General features: G+C 47.2%; 1 protein-coding gene across 5 annotated transcripts in view; it reads left to right on the top strand.

Annotated features, from left to right (window-relative positions):
- Window positions 1-20011, top strand: part of khdrbs2 (KH domain containing, RNA binding, signal transduction associated 2) — an 88620-nt gene that overhangs the window by 52520 nt on the left and 16089 nt on the right. For 4 of the 5 annotated variants that reach the window (XR_007397140.1, XR_007397141.1, XR_007397142.1 and 1 more), the window contains 4 exons: window positions 380-578; window positions 15099-15181; window positions 17082-17140; window positions 19663-19746. Coding sequence is in view for 2 of the 5 variants with exons in the window: in XM_049009529.1 (XP_048865486.1) it covers window positions 380-578; window positions 15099-15181; window positions 17082-17140; window positions 19663-19746 (425 nt within the window). In the remaining 3 variants the exon portion in view is untranslated. Of the gene's footprint in view, window positions 1-379; window positions 579-15098; window positions 15182-17081; window positions 17141-19662; window positions 19758-20011 lie in introns of those variants that run through there. The other variant, XM_049009530.1, reaches the window with a different exon arrangement.

Genomic DNA, 20011 nt, shown 5'->3' with positions numbered 1-20011 from the left:
TGCCTGTGAGGCCATTTCAGAACACGGACCCTCCTCTGAACCGTCTGCTAACTGACACATTTGTAAATGGACCTCCATACCCATGAAGATAGCGGTACCCCACCCCATTCTGCTGCCCTCTGACTGACCTCTGATTGACCTTTAAATGCCTCTGACTGACCTCTGATTCATTTCACCCCTCACAATACCCCACTCTCCCCCTTATCGTTGACCGTCCACATCGCCCAGCTACCCTCTGACTGTCCTCTAACCTTCTCACAAAACGCCCCAGGGGACAGAGTGGAGTTACTCTGCCCCCTTCCATCTCATTGCCCCCACACCGCCTATATTTCCCTGCTGCCTTTAACTGACCTCTGACTTTTTTTGCCTTGTGCTCCAGGGGACGGAGTGGAGCCGCCCCTCCCCCCCCACTAGGCAGAGGTGCCGCGGCACCCAGAGGGAGTGTTGGTGCTCGGGGGGCGCTGCCCGTGACCCCAGCCGCCAGGGGTGTGCCAGCTCCCCGTGCCCGAGGAGCACCGGGAACCCCCGCATACCGACCACCACTGCTGCCCGCTGCACATGAGTCCTACGACGAATATGTAAGTGACGCGCTGCACGCTGCATTACTGCTGTGTACATTACATTACTACTAGGAAGGGGTCGCTCTGTCACTGTCCTTTTATGCAAATACAGGGCATTCATGCACAATAAGTCACCGTTTCGCAAACATGCCTCAGCAGGTTGGAATGCTGTGCTTGTGATCAGGTCACTGATCCAAATCCCTGGGTCAGCAGAGTGATGTTGCCACTGGGTCCCTGAGCGAGGCCCTTATGCCCAAGTACTCCAGCAGAAGGTTGACCCTTTTCTCAAGATGTATGCCGCTTTGTAACAAAGTGCCTGCAAAGTAAATATAATGTAGTTCCCGTCTGAGCGTCAGTACAGAAGCAGGTTGCATCTCATTTAATGCTGAGGTATCGACATCCAGTGCTATATAACACCTGCAATAATCAAAATATGAAACCGTCAGCCCCCCGCGTCTCCCTTCATTTTCTTTAAATGATTGAAAACAAAAGGCTTTTTCCTGCCGAAATGAGGTACACATTGTTGTCAGGCAAGCATGAAAATCCCTTCCCCACCAAGACACATCGATTAAAGCATGAAATTGCATTTTACGAAATTCTATTTACCAAAGGTTAATGCAGCCGGCTTGTGGCAGATGGCAAGGGGGTCCACCATAAACTCTGATATGTAGCCAGCTTGATCTTCGCCATCCTATCCTTCACGCCACTCATGGTGTTGATCCAGGGAGATTTCCAGAAGACGAGGCGGCCTGGTCGTCCAGACATTGATACCCCCCCCCCCCACCCCCCTTTAGCAGTGGGGGGGGGGGGGGTGCACACCCGTACGCACACAGCCCGTCCCTCACCTTTCTTCTTTGCCAGCATTCCGACAGCCCAAGGTGGCCCTCTGGGTGCCACACGCTTTTTGAGGTTAGAGCCGGTCACAACCTCATAAGAGAGTGAGTGCTTCCTGTAGAGCCCACTCTGCATGCAGGATGTCTTGTGTGTTCCAACCATCACATATCACTCCGTCTGCACGGGGATGTGCGCAAGTGTAGCCTCATTACGGAGTAGAATTGACTTGTAGTGGAGAGCCTGAGTGTTTCTGGTGAAATGGCAAGCAGGGGGGATTAAGGGCTTTGGGAGAGCGTCCAGTCTCCTGCACACTCATTCTCACATCTGCTGCGCTTTGCCTTTAAAAACAACCCGACCTCCAGCTTCTGATCGGTGGCAAATTGCTTCTAGAAGGATCTGTGGCGCGCTTTCCCTTGACAAGCCTGTGTTATTCCTGTCTGCCCATTGTGTGGGAGCGGCCTGTACCGTACATGGGATTCTGAGAGGGGTGGTCTTTAGGCACCCTACAGACCATCTCATTTAAATATCACACAGTTAGTACTGGCCTGGACTGGTCAATCAGCATACCAGGTAAAATTACCGTAGGTAATTCTGAATCTGAATCCCAGTCCAGTTACGACAATAACGCTACACTGCAATGCTGTGACAGTAACACTTCCACTGCCCTTATTTCTCTAACAATTATGAGCAGCTGGGCTCAGTGAACCTGTGTACTGATTAAGTACCAAGACACTGACACAGCAGTGAGGACATGTTCCCCGCGAGCAGGAGAGCTGCCGGAGCGTGCGCCGCCTGGTGCTTGGGTTTCCTATCGACCGTAACCCGAAGTGCTATCAGGCAGCTGATGTGTCCTGCTGATAATTATGGCTTTCATATAAACATGAAGGATGCTGCCGGCCCGGATGAAGTGGCCGCATTTTCAATTAAAGCTCGTTTTACGGCGTGTTGGGTTGAATGGCCTCTCCGGCTTTCCGTATTAATGCTGGGCCCCAGGGAAGCACCCGCATGATTGAGTGACTCAATCAAGTTTATAAAACTGATATTGTAGTGGGGGATGTAATATAACGGACGGGGGAACAGGGGATCGATTCCCAGCAGCGGACACTGATTCGGTGGAAGAGGGGAGCAGCTGGGGGGGCTGATGAGCGACTGGAAAGGTTGCATACAAGGGGTGACGCTTTTGTGCTTGGGAACAGAGGTGAAGGAAACATCAGGCCCTTTCCATGTTCCCTCATGTGGTCCTATCGGCTCTGCAGCTCAGAATCAACCCAGGCAGTGGGAGCACATACACTGCTATGTGCGCCCCCAAGGGGAGTGGAGGTTACCAGCGCAGGGAGACACAGGACTTATACAATGGATTCTCCAAAATTCTCCAAATGTTATATACATCTGATACATTCAGAAAAGCATTTTCTATATAATACTGTTGCACTGTAACTATATTGAGCATGATTTATACTCTTTTAATTAATATTCAATTGATATCCATTAATAAAAATCTATGACATTCATTCTAAATAATTTAACAAGGTAATTCATGAAGAGGTTACACTCTGAAAGGTACTTTGATAAAGAGGGTATACTTTGAAAGATGGACACCTTTAAACAGTATTCAAAGGCTTTCATCACTCAGGTCAGCAGAAGATAGTGTCACCGGGTTAGTTAAGTGCAGACCGGTTAGCAGTGTATGGTTAGCAGTGTATGGTCAGCAGTAGTGTTCACCACCACTCAAACCACAGAACTGCATATGGGCCCCTATGTGTGGGGGCCCCTGTTGGTCACAGTGACGACCTTAGGGAGTGACTTTTTGAATGAGCCCCCAGAAACAGCAAACCAGCTCCTGGATTTGGCAGGGGGAGAATGAACGTCCATCCATTTTCTGAAGCTGCTTATACTGTCTAGGGCTGCAGGGGGTCCAGAAGCTATGGGCACAACGCAGGCAATTTGGTAACTCCAATTAGCCACATCATGTTTTTGGACTGTGGGGGGGAAACCAGAGCACCCAGAGGAGACAACAGCAGGAGAACATGTCCACACACAGGACGACTGGACCCAGGTCCCAGGAAGTGAGGCGGCTGTGCTACCCACTGCACCACCTTGCCGCCCAGAGGGTGAACTTCCCAAGTGAATACTGGGGGGGGGGGGGGGGGGCTGCGAAACTATTATAATGAAAGTGACACCTCTAATTACAGTCAAACATTTTCGATTTTACATTTTTAATTTTCACCATCAGGTCTCCCGTGACAGAACATCTCCTCTTTGCTTGAAACATTGAATTAATATTGGATGTGGAAAAAAAAAAACCTTTCCTTAAAAATACCGACAGGAGCGTTTCCACAATCGCAAAGCAAATTAGCTCAGTTTTTGGCGGCTGGAAGGTGCCGGTTTTGGCCGGCGTACAGCAACGATTTGTCACACGGGCAGGCATCCGCTCTCCTCGCAGACAGCCATGCGGAGGAGTGATGGGTGGGAGTGGGGCCTCCCCCCACTAGAGCTTTGACTATGAATTCCCCCGCTTACAGGCCTGGGCCAGTGGCTTGTAAAAGTGATGGGCCATTAGAGGTGGTGGTAAGCTTAGCTGATGCTAAGCTGCTAGCAGCACGGGTGCTTAAATGCTGGACATCATAGCTGTGGAGACACGGGCGCAACCAGGGAGTAAAGACATTAGCCTCTTAGCATGGCGAGGGAGGGGGATCCCTGAGTAGTAACAGGGGACACGTCCTGGCCCAGCCCAGCCATCTGCTCGACCGTGACCAGACGTCTGACCCCTGAGAACAACCGTTGTGAACAGCGACTGTGACCAGTGAAAGTGAGCAGCGCTCAGACGCGAAGGGCAGCCTGCTTCGGCCTGTGCCCATGGGCTCACCAGCACCACCCTACCTGACATATGCTCCAAGGTACCTATTTTTAACCAGAAGCGCCAATTTGTCACGGGAGCCTCATGCACTCTTGAGAACAAAAACACGAGTGAGCCTTTGAAGTGCGTTTATAAAGGGGGGGATTGTTAAAACTCACTCTGCCTTATTTACATAGGATTCTTCAACGTGGTTTCAGGGAATGCCGCGTTCACTCATGGCTATATTTAGCTGTTGCTGGGGGGCGCTGCAGCTCCGCACGTGTCTGTCTTCGGTTGATTAAGTCATCCTCCCTGATGCCACACGCCTAAGGAGGGACAGGGTTCATTACATCCCCTTCCTGAAAGTCGACGTCCTTCCCAAGCTCCAAGGAACTACAGCTAGACCCTCTCATCCATGAAACATGCAGCTTGTTGGATCTGAGATTTGGCAGAACTCACAGCCTGCATGAGAAAGTGAGTGAGCGAATGGTGATTTTTTTGGGGGGAGAGGGAGGGGGGGAGGCTACTTCATATTTTAGCACCTGTGTGATGCATGTCTCAAAAAAGGCCGATCCTACATGTATACAGAAAGCGCTGTTCTGAGAGAAGGGCCAGATGAAATGCAAATGTCAGAGTGTAATGTTGTATGATTTAATTTGTATTCATGTGAAAAGCTGCAGACTGTACAAATCCCCAGCATAGGACCAGGGCAGTGAAGGGCCGTCCATCACACTGACAGTAAAGCAGTGAGGGGGACTGTATTTCTTCATTCTCCTTGCAGAAACCGTGTATTTTATACCCTTATAAATCATCACCACTATTGCTTATGTGTGTCCATTTATAATTAAACGCTCTACTTCTTACTCAGGAATCAATGAACTTCAGAGCCAAATGGAATGAGTAATAAGCCCATTTGAGATGGTGAACGCCCTCTTCAGTGAAAGGTGGAGATAGTCAGGTGGCAATAATCACTTGGTGATAGTCACACATTGACAGTCAGTTGGCGATTTTCTCTAATAGTCACTTTGTGATAGTCACGCAGCCATAGCCAGGCAGCGATAGTCACGCAGCGATATTCTGGCTGTGATGAAGAACGTTTTTGTCACTTACTATGAAACAGAAAACAGGCGAGCAGCTGTATGCCAGCAGAGCAAGAAATGCAGGCTCCATGTTTGAGTTGGCAAAGGCCGTGCTGGTCTGTGGCCATCGGTGACCAAACGCGCCCCCCTGTGAGCGTAACTGGCTCCTGCGTGCCTCCCGCAGGAAGACTCGCTCTGTGTCGTTTATAATGCCATTTAATTTGTAGTGTTATCATACAAGATGGTGATGTGATTAAATCTGAACACGCAGGCATGCGGTAAGTCATAGACGGGATTCCCTTGGGATGCTCTTTGTGTGGAACAGAAACGCTGTTTGTTCAGCGCCGGCTGGTGTTTAGAGGGCATCAGGGGGTTGGCATGTAAGACCTCATCGCACCACTTCAAATATCCCAGTTTATAGTGACACATAGTGTCTCTGGCTGATTATTTGGACCCAAGAGGTATGGAAGCGTGGGATTCTGACCCCATTCATTGGCCTGCACCCAAGACTCCCCCTGTAGAATGGGATTGGGTGCCCATCTTTGTGCCACTTCCTCTATGAGGAAATGAAAGACGCCATCCCCACAGAAAGATGGTTTAATGCTAAGGATAAGCTGGCATATGTGAGAGCAGTGACACTCAGAGCACAGCACCTTAAAACGCTGGCTGGCATGTCTAAAGTTAGGCTTGGCCTCTTTTATTCTGTGTAGGTTTAACCAGGATTAGCAGCTTGTTTAAAGTTCTCTGTTCCTAGTCACGTGGCTCAGCTGACAGATCATGTGAGCCGCAGAAGCTTTATGGGTATTTGGGTTCAGTTAAATAATTATAAGCTGTCTGCTCCTTTTATAATTTATCCCCACCACTGTGCAAAGTGCCTTTTAACAGCCTATAAAAAAATATTATTCTATTACCGAACTGTAACCATAACCAAAGCAGAATCTACACGTTTCCATGCGTGTCAGTTCTGCTCCATGCTTGTTTTCACTTTTCCCTGCTTTGACTGTAACGTTTTAGGATGTTTTGGTTGCGAGTGGGCCAAAAATGTCTCCTCAAAGTCTCCCGTTTGGCAACAGAGCTTTGCAGGGGTACACATTACCATTTCAAAATGGGTGCGGAGACCCACGTGGAGTTTGGAGATAAACACAAGCTCTTTGAAAACGCAGCTAGTTTGTAAGAGCTAATGACGGCTCTTTTCAAAGCTTGGTAATTGTCGCATTATTATCAGTGAAGACGGCTGTAGAATCAGTAACAAACAGAGTCTCGTTAGACAGACGTACTGTCAAAATCCTTAACATAATCCTTACCGCCTGTTTATCGTCTTGAATTTTAATTGTGGCTGGAGCTAACGGCCTTGGAGGCAGAAGGATTCACATTTCTCTGACGCAATTGTTCGCAAGTCAGGCTTGCTGAGTTAATTAGGATTTCATGTACTTGCAGATATGATAATATTGACATTCAAATGTTCTGCACATACAAAGAGCCCCGTTTTATGCATTGAATAAAGAGTCATTTGGGCAGAAAAAAGGACAACCGATCGTCCTTGATCAACCGATCTGTATACAGAAATCACGTAGGCTGCCAAGGCTGTTGTAATCTAGAGCTTACTGAAGGGAGTATGGGGAGGTCCACCGGGGGGGCACATAAGTCCATCACAGGACAAAAACTCCCCAGGAAAGCACAATAAAGACAGATCAGCGTCTGCATGTCACCTGACCCATGCGTCCATGGGCTGTATAGGGGAGATGTATGCCAACGCAAGGAAGAAAACATGCAAACTACAATGAGGAAGCGAGCGAGGGGAATCGTGTTTGGAGCTATGTGAAAGAAATGGGTCATTTTTGAGTTGCTACCCTGCGGTGGACGGAAAGGAAAATACCACAGCTGACCCCATGAGTCAGGCATAAACCTCCTACAGCATGCAGCTATAGCAGAATATTACGTGACTAAAGTCACATAATTAGTTGATCTTATTTTATGTAAAGCACTTTGAATGACCCATGTTTGAAAATGTGCTGTATAAATAAGCTTGCTTTCCTTGTCTAAAGTCACCACAAAGGTTAGGAAAACTGCTTCTTCTCCCAGGGCTCTTACAGTTCAGTCCTTAGAGAGTATACTCAATGAGAAACGGTAAGACCCAGATAGGGTAGACTGAACTATACGCCAGCACTGTATGCATGTGGAATGCAAGATGAAACCCAGACGAACACGGAAAATTGGACCGTATTTAAGTCAGCACCCCTAGATGGGGGTTGTGTGGTGCCTCATTGGGCAGACTCATGTCTCCAGGCCTGCAGGTGTTTGAATCCCACTCTATGTGTAGAGATTTCCCCTCTCTCTCAAACTCTTACTACCTCTCACAGTTTAATGATAGTCAGTCACATTTGGTTATAGAGTGTGATTTGTGTTTGTGTGTCCTGTGATGGACCGACATCCTGTCCAGGGTGTCCCCTACACTGTGATAGACTGGCATCCCATACAAGGTGTCTTCTGCCCTGTGATGGTCTGGCATCCATCCTGGGTGTACCCCTGCCTTGTGTCCAATGATGGACTGGCATCCTGTCCAGGGTGTCCACAGCCCTGTAATGGACTGGCATACCACCCAGGGTGTCCCATCCTGTGCCCGGTGATGAACTGGCATCCTGTCCAGGGTGCCCCTGCCCTGTGCCTTGTGATGGACTTACATCTTGTCTAGGGAGTGCCCTCCCTGTGATGGACTGGCATCCCATCCAGAGTATACCTCTGCCCAGTGCCCTGTGATGGACTGGCATCCTGTCCAGAGTGTCCCATCCTGTGCCCTGTGATGTACTAGCATCCTGTCTGGGGTGCCCCTGCCCTGTGGTGGACTGGAATACCATCCAGGGTGTCCCCTGTTTTGTGCGCTGTGATGGAGTGACAATCTGTCCCATAGTGTCCCTTGCCTTGTGCCCTGGCCCTGTGATGGACTGACATCTTGTGCAGGGTGTCCCCTGTCCTGTGATGGATTGGCATACCATCCAGGAAATATACCCTGACGTGAGCGGGATCCCTGCAGACCTGGGTAATTAGCTGCTATTTCTATGTTTAGACCTCCACGGACCCTCATTTCTCTCTCCCTGGCTGTCCTGGGTAAGGCTGTCAGCTGACAGTGAAGTAGCACTACAGAGGCATTGAGCGTCCCCCATCCTAATTACAGCAGGCCCCGGCCCTCCACCCGTGTGTTAGTGCTTGATTTATTTCTACTTGGCTTGTTCAAAGAAGCTGGAGTTAATTGGTTTTCCTGCCGAGTTTTAAAATGTAAGGATGGGGCTCCATTAGGGGAGCCTTGCTTTCCACGCAGTGAGGTCCAGGAGTCCTTGTAAATGTTACACAAATGAAAGCACGGGGCTTTCTGAGTGAAGCAGTGAGTTTCGATAAGTACGGTACACACCAGCATTGTGATGGGCTGGGGGCCTACCCAAACATAAGACCTGATCAGTGACAATGTTTACCACCACTCAAAGCACACAATTATGTAGGCCTCCAAGGTCACTGCACTGGGAGGGGCGAGGGACCATGAAGTGACTTAAGTGGGGCCCCAAAAACCACAAGCCCATTCCTGGGCCTGATTAATTGAGCTGAGTAGCACCTGACAGCATACCTCTACAGAATATTAGGGAGCATGTTTAAACATGCAGGGAATTCAGAGGAGAAGCTTCCCACTGGAAATATGAGAGCTTCATTGAACTTAATGTGATTCAGCTATATGCAGCAATTGTTGTCAGTACAGCTAATGTCTTTTGAGAAGCCAGGGAAGCAGTGAACGGGCAGGAGAATGTCCCGGAAGAGGCAGAAAGGGACCACAGCCGTTTAGGGGACGGCTCACACCACAAGGCTGTGGATTGAGATTCAAAACAACAACTTAATCCCTAACATAATCCTCAGCTTTAATTTAGTCAAATCCATGTTCATGCTCATACACACGCTGCTCTCTATCCGGCAGCAGCATGTAAACCTGCCTGAATTCACGACAGAGATGGACTTGAGCAATTTGTCCCAGTCTGTGGGCCGGATGAACCCAGAATGTCGCTTTTCAGCCTGGGAGAACCAGCACAAAGCCTGTTGGGAGATGGTAGGAGAGGGCGGCACACAGAAGCCGACAGGAACGTGACTTCTGGAGAGTTCTGACTAATGACACTGCAAACAAGGCAAACGGCCCTGTTCCTCATCCATATTTGGAGATTTCACCAAATTACTTAATGAGCCCCTATTCTGTACACATGGGGATCGTTAATGAAGCTTTATCATAAATACAGCCTGGGTCTTTTAGGTCTGACGGCGGAATTAGCTGTGTTGTTCACAGATGGAGTCTCACAAACAGAAGACGAAAAGCTAACTGTGCCTTACAAATAATATATGTGTTCTTAGCAATATGTCTGATACAGTGAAGGGGCCTCAGTCAATTAATTACCCACTGAAATGTTCCCAGTTTGTGAGTGTGGATGAAAAGGTTGCTATAGTCTCCGTCACAGTCTGTGAGAAAGTGTCTTTCCCAGATTAATGTAAATGGATGTTTAAGAACGAACCGTTTTAAAGGAGAATGCCTGCGCTGCTAATCAGCCCCTCCCCCTTTAATTAAAATACTGACGGTGGCAGGTTCTGGATTAGATAGGGCAGATTAGGACGATGATTGATGCCAATGAACAGTTTGAATGCTAAGGTATTTTAAAAGGCCCAGGGGAACGGAGGGGGGGCATGGTTTGCATGGAACACCCCCTAGAGGATCTGGCGAGAATGGCGTGTGTTTCCAGGGACTCCTGCTTGATCTCAGGCGCGCTGATCCACACAGACTCTAAGTGTTTCTCCTGCTGTGTAAAGTGCAAATAATCAGCTAGTTAAAGTGCTTCGCCAGCCAGCATGAAAAGCTGCAACTTGTTTCCCAATGAAGACCTGGGGGGTGCCACTTCCAGCCCTGGGGGGGGCTCTTACATTTATACCTTTGAAGGCCATACGTAATCACAATGTAGGGGTGAAATTATGAGTGTGTAAGTAAAATAGGTTTCCAGTGGCTCAATGTCTCTAACTCAATACGTTTACATGCACACAAAGAATATCGAATTATTGTGTTAATCTGACTAAAAGTACATGTAAATATGTCAGTCTGACTAAAATCATACTAAATCGAACTTCTCTTAGTTGGACTAGAACACCCATATAATGCGTTTGGAGGTCGATTTACTTCTGCATGTATATGTTCAATCGGACTCACTGGGCTAGGCTCTGCGCATGCTCCGCAGCCCTAACCCCCCAGGCTTTGACCGGGAAGTAACAGAAGATTGTGTTACACATCGATTATTATTAATTTTGTCATTTTTTATATCTGTGACATAATAGGTCAACTGGAAAAAACCCAATACTAACACGTTGAAAGGAGCCATATTGCCACCTATCATATCAAAGTCGGACATACTTTCAATCGATTTCCCTCCTGTGCATATATACTGGGACAGGGGCAGTAGTCCGATTAAATGGCGTAGATGAGCTATAACCGTAGCGTCACTGAGCTGTGCATGTAAACGTTCCGACTGCTGCAGGAGAGACAGATCAGCTGGTTCTGCGTTCGGGAGGATCTGCGAGAAACACAGCAGACAGGCTGAACACTGGAACCGAGAGCGGAGAGCAGAGACGCAATCCAGCTATCAAACCTCACTAATTCTGGAATGTTCCTCCTAAAGAGCCAGGGGCCTTTGTAGAATGAGACAGCTGAATATCATGTATATGCTATAATGCAAATCAGCATAACAAGCCTGCTTGTAAATCCTTAATTTTGTACAGAGGTCTTCATGTTCAAAGAGATAACAGAAGTAACCATGCCAGCGTGTCTACAGGCATTGGCGCTCAATAAATCAGTCACGTGGAAACAAAAAAAAAAAAAATTCACAGAACATTAGAAAACTCCACTGTTCCGGAAGCTTCTCCGGTGCCACTAATTTTCAGTCAGCTGTCAGTTTACGGCAAGGCAGCCATTTAGAATCAGGAGTTTTGTGATAGTATCCCGAGGATTGATGGTCTCCTGTCAGGAATCAGCAACTGCCTTACACATCTGTAGAAAAGATGTTCTCTGATATATGCCTCCTGACAAGCCTCCAGCAAATAGGAGGGATGGGCCAACCAAAGGGTCTAAATCAGCAGACGTGGGCAACAAACAGCCAATTTATCTGGGTGTTTAGAGCAGGGACCACTTTCACAACTGAATATATACTTCATACATCACGTCTGGCTGGCTAGCTCACACTTATCCAATGATTTTGACCTGTTCAGCCAGCTGGACTATGGTTAAAAACCGTTCTTAAAGGTCCCGCAGTAGACCTGGGCCAGGTCTGCCTGGGGTAGACCCCCTTAATCACCACACTACCTGCTGACCCTTTGCTGCTTGGGGTAACCGAGTATTGCACCCCAGGCTGGCCATTAACAAGTAGGACACAAATCAGTCAATTCATGGAATATACTGTATATTACAAATTTACTTCAGAGCTGAATGCAGGAAAACTGGGGAATCTGACCCACATACAAATCTGTGCTTCCAACATGAATTATTCACATGCAGTTCCACTCAGAAACGTGTCACTTTCTCATTTCATTTCTCATTTTGTTTCAAAATATCAATATATAGAAAATGCAACTAGACTGGGAGGATTCAGTCATTTCCTGGCTTCACTAAACTCTTAAGAAACGTATGTCTCCACGGTGAATATTTACACACCAAACCATGGCACAAACATTGTGATCTGTGGTAGAGGAAATCACTATGAAGCATATTTCCCATTACTAATGATTTAGGACCAGGGGCTAGCTTGCTGTTTTGGGGGGCCCACTGAAAAAGTCAGGTTGCCCACCCCACCCCCATGCCCAGATATTTCAAAAACAAAATAAGTGGCTAACAAGTAGAGTCAGAAGATGGTAGCTAACTACCCAGTTAGCAGAACATGCCACTTCAGCATCTCCCAAATAAGGAACATTAATTTAATATTTAGTGTAGTGAATGTATGGCCAACAGAGGGCCCTGCACAAACGTGTGGTTTGAGTGGTGGTGAACACTGCTACTAATTAGGACAGACTGAATGCAAGCCTTAAATGACTGTCACGTAGGAATCAAGCTGTCACTTGAGTAGGGACGAAGGGTCTGTGTGAAAGGGGAGGAACACAGTCAAAATGGCATTTCAGTGTGGAATGCAGATGTGTGTTTTGGAGGCTTTAAGTGATCATTAAATATAAAGCAGGACTGAGGTCAGGGATGAAGGTGTATTATCTGCTTAATATTCAAGGTGCAGGACAGCTAATTAATGCCGCTTAGGGCTGTCTACCATTACAAATGCTTTCATTTCAGAATCAGCAGGAAATCAGACTTTCATTTTTCTGAAATACAAGAACAATCCTCCCAATATTCCCAACACTTAACGTTCCTAATAATGGTTGATAAATGCCATTGTATTCTTCACGTGCTAGAAATATTGGCACATGTGCTTGTTTCAAGTTCAAAGCCTTGTAAGTTTGAGTAAGAAATCAACTTAATGTCCAGGGATTGGTCAGAAAATCAGTTCATAAACATGAATGTTGTGTGTTAATTAGTGGTAGCAAGAAGACATAAAGATGACTTCTAACACTGAACAATGTATGACTCCACACATAAAAACTGACTATGGAAGTTTCTTTCAGTTCCGCATGTGAGAACCCTGGCAACTCACCATCCTCAAGCACAAAGTGAAACTTTTTCTTCATCAACAATACTTTCTGGAGAGCATCCAATAGATTCTGTTGAATACCCAACCATCTATCTGAACGATGACTTGATATTCAAAGTGGGTTTGAGAAATGCCCATTTTTGCAGAATCAATCACTTCACACAAAGTCTCTTAAACATAATCATGGAATCTCCGAGAGCTCTGTCACCATATAAAGGGAATGTCCTAAAACACGGGGACAGCCAACGTGCTCAGAGCCCTGTCACCATATAAAGGGAATGTCCTAGAACACGGGGACAGCCAACGTGCTCAGAGCCCTGTCACCATATAAAGGGAATGTCCTAGAACACGGGGACAGCCAACGTGCTCAGAGCCCTGTCACCATATAAAGGGAATGTCCTAGAACACGGGGACAGTCAACGTGCTCAGAGCCCTGTCACCATATAAAGGGAATGTCATAGAACACGGGGACAGCCAACGTGCTCAGAGCCCTGTCACCATATAAAGGGAATGTCCTAGAACACGGGGACAGCCAACGTGCTCAGAGCCCTGTCACCATATAAAGGGAATGTCCTAGAACACGGGGACAGCCAACATGCTCAGAGCCCTGTCACCATATAAAGGGAATGTCATAGAACACGGGGACAGCCAACGTGCTCAGAGCCCTGTCACCATATAAAGGGAATGTCCTAGAACACGGGGACAGCCAACATGCTCAGAGCCCTGTCACCATATAAAGGAAATGTCCTAGAACACGGGGACAGCCAACGTGCTCAGAGCCCTGTCACCATATAAAGGGAATGTCATAGAACACGAGGACAGCCAACGTGCTCAGAGCCCTGTCACCATATAAAGGGAATGTCCTAGAACACGGGGACAACCAACGTGCTCAGAGCCCTGTCACCATATAAAGGGAATGTCCTAGAACACGGGGACAGCCAACGTGCTCAGAGCCCTGTCACCATATAAAGGGAATGTCCTAGAACACAGGGACAGCCAATGTGTTGACAGAAAAGGAACAACTTGGAACATTTGCATGGCAGATGTCATAGTTACGGTGGTACACTGACCATGGAGCAGGCTAATTCTTTTGAAATTGTACTCAACCATGAAATGAAAGAGGTTCATTCTCTTTTCCACTCATTCTCTAACTACTGAGGCCCTATTCTTTTCTGCAAAGAATGATTACCAAGAGGACATACCTCAAAGCGAAAAACAAAATATGTTTATTGAAATATAAAACTAAGTATCAAGGCATGATTTCTAATTCCTAGCTCCTGCTAGTCTTTCTGTTGGATTTTACAATTATCTTGAAAGAGGCATAGCTATCAGAAGAGCGTGTTCTGCAGAGCGTCCTTCAGGGAGTGTATAAAGTGACATTCCCTCGGCAGTGAATGTGCCAGCCTTCGTAATGAGAGAAAGGAAAGAAGACAGGAAATTAGCACTGGCCTCGGTGTCTGACTCAACAGGAAATGGTACAAATAACAGAAAAACTCCAATCTCATCATGAGAAAATCTACCATATTGTACTGGCTGTCTGTATTGTTGTATCTCAGATTGTTCCGAGCAAGAAGGCACCACTAAACGACCATGTTCCCAGCTGATTCCCCTCATCTCTGGAAACAGCTATATTAGTCAACATCCAATGCTTAATGTCCGATAGAAAGAGCTGACACCACTCGACTCGTTGTGGATAAGAATCTCATAAATGAGGGAATGCCTTGCACTCTGGATTTCGTAACTGATTCGCTTAATTCTGCTACACAGCAATTAGTCTCATTCCTCATCTGGTCATGGATCAGATTGTGGGAGGGGCTTGAGAGTGCATTTCTCTGAGGGCTCATTATGTTTACACAACTCAATGCGATTCAGCTGCTTCCAAAAAGTCTTACTGGCCTGATGCACACCAAGGCAATGCAATTGACATGTTAAAGCTTTTAAAATTTTAACAAACAGCAGACAATTACTGAAGTTTTAAATCAGTTATTCATATAGGTGCCCCCCAGGCATACAGCCAGCCTACGGAACTCCCTGCATTTCACTAAACTCCCCTGTGAAGGTGTCGAGGCTGACTTGTCGCTTTCACTCTCAGGCATATGACGATGGATATGACGGCGAGTATGACGACCAGAGTTACGATACTTATGAAGACACCTACAGCAGTCAGACAAAAAGGTGCGTATCCACGGGGGAAACAATGGCCTGCAGGAGCCTGTAAGTTGAAGGGGATCCTGGTCTATAGCTTCCTACTCTCCAGTCTGCCTGTGGTTGTTAAAGTACGACAATTCTCTGGAGCTGCTCTCAAGAATTTGTTTCATATTCTGAGAACCAATTAAAACGAACTTCAGATTAGCAGTCTGGAGACTCTTTCCCAGATATATAGTGATTTGAATGGGGACCTTAGAGAAGGGGAGGGGTTTCCTCAGAAATCCCCCTCACCCCAGTGTCCTTTAACAGTGAAACCCCAAGAGTAACCTGATTATTACTTCTGAGTATTGCAACTGTTACAACTGTAGCACTTAGTCATTCTTTACAAAAATGTTAGATTCCGCTTACTAAACGTACTAAAGGCACCAACTTCTGAGTCCCTCCTGTAAACGTCTCGTATGTGTGCGTGTAAAGCTCTTCCTCTTTTATTTGATGCTTTTAGCCAAATGGATGCTCACTCAAAGGCATGCTGGGTTAACCAGCCAGAGATATAGATGCTCAGTCCAGCACACACAGCCGTACATTGAAAAGGACTGTGATTCTGCTGGCAGCGCGGAGTGGACGTCGCACTGCTGAAATCAGACAGCAGTCAAAAGCCTTGTGTCGCCACCAAGAGTAGCACTTGAATAACTGTCAGTCACTTGGATCGAAAACTCATTTCCTGCATTCATGTAAACCAATCAGCACCTATTTTCAGAGCGATTACAGCTGAACTCTGAGACGTGAAGCTTTTCTATTTAAACAGGCATTTTCCGTCTTGGCAAACCATCATTATCACTCAAGAGCTAAACTGTTTTGAAGAGACGTCTTCACAGAATACAGCAGTCTCACATTAAACACGTGCCACAGTAACCATCTTCTGCTGAAGAAAACGAGGAACTCTGTATATAAACGTGTTTATTAATTCAGTCGTTCGTTTTCACTTCTACTTATCTAATCATACTCTTCTGAAATTAATATATTAACATTGTTCCTTCACTGAAAATCACAGGAGTAATCATAATAACATTTTGAGCTCCCTGTGCATACAAAGTGCTTCACAGTAAACACGCCAGTGGTGTTCATGCATCAGGTGACTCTGTCCTTAAAGACACAGTGTGCTGCATTGTGCTGAGCAGTTCTGGGCATAAATGGCTTTCCTGTGTGTGCTGCCTCACTTCACACCCCACACCACCAAGCCCATGATGGGGGAGCATGTGGGGTCCTTAGTAAGGTTGCTGTTAGATGTGCACGTGTTTCAGCTCATTGAAAGGATTATCAGTCAAAGTCGACATGCCTTTAACACCCCCACCGTTGTCCTTCCCTCTCTCTTCATGATACAGGTGTCAAATTACCCACCCCAAACATGCTGCTGTGACGACAGCGGAAGTCTAAGCGATTCCATAGTCAAATTCGGGGAGGGCAGTTCCGCATCGTAACCCCAAATTTGAAACCCCATCAATTAAACTCATTAGTCTGGTTAATTTCCTGCAAGATGAGCTGTAAAATGGCAGGTCTTACAGAAGCCTCTCTGAATCGGTCCATTACCCTTAAAGCAGGACACGGAGCATTACGTGGCCTAGTTACCTAAACACACCTTGTTAAGCGCGTCAGGACCGCACCGTGGGTGAGGACACCTCTGCAGCATGTGTCATTATGAAAATGGGTCGGCACAAGAAGTTAGGAAGTAATTCTGAAATCTGTCTGTCTGCGGGTCCACCTTCTTTGAGTTAGAATTGTATCCTGTACTTCCCACAGACTCATCATTTTCCATCTTTCTCTGGATTCGCAATCTACAATAACACATTGAGCAGAGGTGAACATGAGGTAGCTTTAGAGCATTCTAGACATCCTGTCCCACTTAAACCGCTATCTTCTTTCCTTGCAGTGCTTCTGAGTACTACGAATACAGCCACAGCACAAACGAGGACGCCTACGACGCTTACGGTAAAGACTGCCCATCTATTTCTCCTCTCCATCTGTGTTTTTGTTGCTCTGCTTCCTCAGAATAAAAAAGCTACCGGTTGCCCTTAGGAAGAAAACGAAAGAAAAAAAAAAAAAAAAAAAAAACCTTCCTTTTTCAGCTTTTTCAGAACTTTGATCTTCTTGAACTGATTATCTTTGTTCCAAAACACAGAGTTCTGTATCCAGGAGGGGTTACATGTGAACAGGATTCCAGTAGCAATTAATAAAAGGGGGTCAGATTGATGTCCGCAGGGATGCTGAGATGCCTGATTAGTACCTGGGAGTGTTTTACTTTGCCAAGTGTCACATGTATCGACTCGACAACAATTCCTCCTGCGCCAAGGCCGGGGCACCCACTGCTAATCGAAGGTCTGGCGGGGGCGGCACAGCGCCAGCTGGAGTTAGGGAGCGTGGGTAATGTGCATTATTCATATCCGACGGTATCACGGCATGCAGACACCCCCATTCCTGACCTCTGGCAAATGTTTGTTTGCCCGGACGCCCCTTTCGGATGCCATGTCCAGCAGGACCCCTAATGCTGCTCACTCACCAGCGTTATTTTCTCCCTCGCTCAAGAATAGAATGTAAAAAGTGTTCTATTGACGACGAGCCTTTAGGGGCCTTTGTGCTGTGGTCCCTGGGGCTCCTTTTCAGGCCTGCAGACATGGAGTTCACATCGTTCTTTTGAGGGACGGATGTAGCTTAAACTCACCCCACTGACTCCATCAGAAAAATCCGCAGGCTGCCTTTCTCTTATATAAAAACGAATTCCTCCCACGCGGCAGCAAGAAAGTGTCCTTTCTCGAGGGGAGATGAGGGGAGGCGGGCTGGCTGATGTCTGAGACGCAGCATACCGAGAGTAGTTCCCGGGTAGGGCCCTGTATACCTAGCCAGGCAGCTCTGGTTGGGGGGGGGGAGATCTGCTACATCCACAGCTTGCTAGCGGAAATCTGGACTGCCAGCAGCCAGTAGCAAGTGCAGCTCGGATGGACAGAGAGTCCCAGCAGTCATAAACGTGCTTTTGTGGGATTAAACCGGATAGTGGGCCCCATGCAGCTCTTGGCAATGAGCCCCCAGCATGGCAATTCCTAGTGTTCATCTGCATTGCTGTGCCCGTCTTCTCAGAAGCACGGGAAGCTGCTTCCAGAGTGTCAGGATGCACAAGCCTGGAAAACCAGGAGTAAGGTTATGTGATTTTTATGCTTTGCTGTGCTAGGGATATGCTTTTTCACGGCCATTGGAATAAGCGGGTTAGGGTTAGATTCCCTACCAAAGGTCAGTGTGGGCTCAACACCCCATAAAATGAATGTAGGTGGGCAGTCTACCCAGCATGCCTTTTCGTGACAATGGAGATCTCTCTCTCTGTATGGCTTTGTGTTTCGGGGGTTGTACCTGCGCAGATGAATTAGCAGGTCCACAGTGATATTTCTCTGAAACCCTCCATTTGCCCCAGAGGCGAGGTGTCTCTCCTCCTGCTTTCAAAGGTCTCTCTCCAAGGCTCCTGAGCACCACAAAAAAGGCTTTCAGGTGAACTAATGAAGGCACTCCTGTGAGTCAAGGGCTCAGATGGAGTTGAAACAGATAATCATAGCAGTCTGGAAATAACATACTGTCTGGAAATTTCCATTTTTACTTGTTTATGCAATGGATAATTAAGCTTTCGTTTCTGTATATATTTATATACACAAAAAATTTATTTATATTTCTAGAATTATACTCTAAGCCAGGACATAGTATGATACCGTAGCAGTGTGCAGCGTGGCCCCCTGGTGGGAGAAACTGGAATGGTTTTCCCCCTCCTTCTGCTTGTGGCACCTCGCACAGCACGGCGGGTTAGGGAAAGGCACGTGACATACAACAGGACTCAACAGGACTCCAACCGCAATGGCTGAGGGTTTGGGGAAGCCACTAAGAAGCAGATTTCAGGGGTGCAACGTTCAGTTTAGTCTCCCTTAGGCACTTTTGGGCGCCATGCATCCTAGTCTATCACTGGGGGGGCAGGTCACAACCCCCATCAGCCCTGGTTCTGATCCTGACCCAATTCAACCTGTTCCCTCAGAAGCAGCTAGGTCCAAAGCACATTAAGGAATGTTACTTGCTGCCTGAAGCTGTGACCCCCCCCCCCAAAAATAAAGCAATAGGAGTATGGGGCAAGGGTAATATCCCATGGGCTGGCACCCTCCAGAGCTGTGCCGTGTGGATTTGGGACAATGCAGGGTCAGGGACCCACAACACGACTATAATGACTGCATTACAGCATCGCTGATGGCTGTGAGGTAATTATATTTCACACGCCACCACACTACTTAGTTGCTAGGATATTTTCATTACCCTGACCTTTATTCTTACTGTTATTGGGACTTCAGAGCGTTCCCTCTCACATCTTAACGACACCGGGTCAGGTGGGACAGGCCATCGGTGATGGGCCGTCGCGTGGGGTGTGTACCATGCCCTTGGGGGGGGGGGGGCGTACTCTCTTTACTGGTGTATTTGCCTTTTTGCAGAAGAGGAGTGGAGCACGTCCCGGACTAGCCTGAAGGCACCATCGTCAAGGCTAACCCGAGGGACCTACAGAGAGCAGCCCTATGGTAGATATTGAAGGTGCTCCACATCTGTGACCTCCAACAAAAGACAGCCCTGTAACTGTGTGCTTACCCTCCCCCCGCGCCCTACCCCCCACACACACAAAAGCAAGAAAGTAATCAGTCTTTGTTTTCCTGGACCCCTGGCGAGCCGAGCTCCAGCCTAACCCTAACCCCTGACATCGCTGTCAATGCCCTTTTTTTTATACCATGGACTTGTTTTTAAAATGTAGGAGCAAAAAAAAAAAAAAAGCATAAAAAAAAAATCTGA

The sequence above is a fragment of the Brienomyrus brachyistius genome, chromosome 3, assembly GCF_023856365.1.
Source record: "Brienomyrus brachyistius isolate T26 chromosome 3, BBRACH_0.4, whole genome shotgun sequence".
NCBI classification, from domain to species: domain Eukaryota; kingdom Metazoa; phylum Chordata; class Actinopteri; order Osteoglossiformes; family Mormyridae; genus Brienomyrus; species Brienomyrus brachyistius.
Note: the sequence above shows the minus strand (reverse complement) of the source record. Positions and strands in the feature narration are given on the sequence as shown.